This window comes from Aplysia californica, unplaced genomic scaffold, assembly GCF_000002075.1.
Source record: "Aplysia californica isolate F4 #8 unplaced genomic scaffold, AplCal3.0 scaffold00923, whole genome shotgun sequence".
Lineage (NCBI taxonomy): Eukaryota > Metazoa > Mollusca > Gastropoda > Aplysiida > Aplysiidae > Aplysia > Aplysia californica.
In genome coordinates, this window is record NW_004798193.1 from 276,714 (window position 1) to 278,551 (window position 1,838).

A 1,838-nucleotide genomic window follows, 5' to 3' on the forward strand; every position below is an offset into this window, starting at 1 on the left:
TCATCATCATCATCATCATCATCATCATCATCATCTTCTTCTTCTTCTTCTTCTTCTTCTTCTTCTTTTTCTTCTTCATCATAATCATCATTTATTTATTTATTTATTTACTTTAAAAACAAAATAGGTTTGAAGGATGTTCACTGATTTTTTAAGTCATAAAATATTAATACAAAATTCAAGAAAAATAATCTGTTTAAAGCGTTTCGCCACATAGGCATCCCCAGAAGCTACTGTGAGTAAAACTAGCGACAGCGTTGTATTATTTTGCTAAAACAACCTGGGTTTGCATTTATACAAGCAAATATATACTAATGAGACTGTAGCCAAGCTTAGTTTAACTCTGAGAATCTGAAAACAGCCTTATTTCTGTTTCACTCAAATTTCCTAAGCAACTTTTTATGTCGGTCGTTACTCTCTTAGTGTTTGAAACTATCCATTTATGTTTGTGTCTTGTTAGAACAACAAACACATAATTTTGTTTTACAACTTTGTTCTGCAATTTTACCGTCATTGTTTTATTAACTAGACTCTGGCCAAACCAACTTGGGATCTGAGAAGCTGGAAGCAGTCTTATTTCTCAGTCATCATCATACTTTCAGTAAGTTGTTTCTATTGATCGTTACATTCTCAGTGTTGGACAATTTGTAAAAAATATGTATGTGTTGTTGTAGCATCCAACAAATGATATTTTACAACCTGGATCTGCAATTCCAAAAGCAACTTTGATAAGTCATTATCATCTTTGATGAATTATCTTTGATTAAATTGATATACCATAAATCATTATCATCTTTGATGAAAAATCTTTCGTCTACTACATTTGACATTTAATCTTTGATATCATAATTGTATTAATATCTTTGGAGAATTGTCTTAGATCTACTGTATTATTTGACAATTCGTCTTTCATACAGGATTTGATCGATTCAGGGACTACAATAATAATAATAAATCGGGTTTGTATAGCACATACCCCCGCTCAACAGCAGGCTCTATGCGCTTTACACACTATACTTTTACCCCAGCATACCATAGAGCACTCAGAAACATTCTCAGCTCCCCGGGAAGCATACAGTGCAAGCATCCGATTAAACGTTCAAACACCAACAAACTGACAAGATCTTTCGCTGTCGAAAATAGCCGGGTACACATTCCCACCTGGGTGAAGTGAGGAACATTCGTGTAAAATGCCTTTCCCAAGGACATAACGTCGGGCCCCTGACGGGATTCGAACTCCCGACCTTACGGTTGCGAGACTGAGAGCCTAACCACTAAGCCACCGACGCCACAACAAGCATGTTCTCACCTAGAGTTATCCCCTTTTTAAACCTAATATCTAACTCTAAGAGTGTAGATCTATGGTTCTCACCGACTCGTAAGAGTGATATCGTTCGTGGTCAATTGTCTCCCCTGTGTAAACCTTCCGGGCCTGTACCGGGGCAGACTCGGCATCCACCAGGCTTGGGGGACAAGAGAAAGAGTTAAAGTGGGGGAGACAGACAGACAGACAGACAGACAGACAGACAGACAGAGAGAGAGGGGGGGGGAGGCGCGGAGGTTCTGAATATGAATAAATGTCGTGTTTCGTCTTTCAGCAACATAGCAATTAATAGTAATGACAGCAACAATATGGCGGTATCTTTCATCGTGATTACTCAAACCTTCTCTGTAGCAATCTTCCGCCGTTTGTCTTTTAGGTCGAGAGATGATCTCTGTTAAAGTCACGTCCCTCATGTGCGGAAGTTTTTTAGGTAATATATAATAATAATAATTATTATTATTATTATTATTATTATTATTATTATTATTATTATTATTATTATTATTATTATATT

The 1,838-nt window shown here is 36.6% G+C and overlaps 1 protein-coding gene across 1 annotated transcript in view; it reads right to left on the reverse strand.

Moving 5' to 3' along the window:
• Nucleotides 1–1,838, reverse strand: part of LOC106013469 (carboxypeptidase A1-like) — a gene marked incomplete in the record, with an annotated part of 10,956 nt that overhangs the window by 5,933 nt on the left and 3,185 nt on the right. Inside the window, 1 exon segment of the mRNA XM_013089310.2 lies at nucleotides 1,373–1,463. Coding sequence (XP_012944764.1) covers nucleotides 1,373–1,463 — 91 coding nt within the window.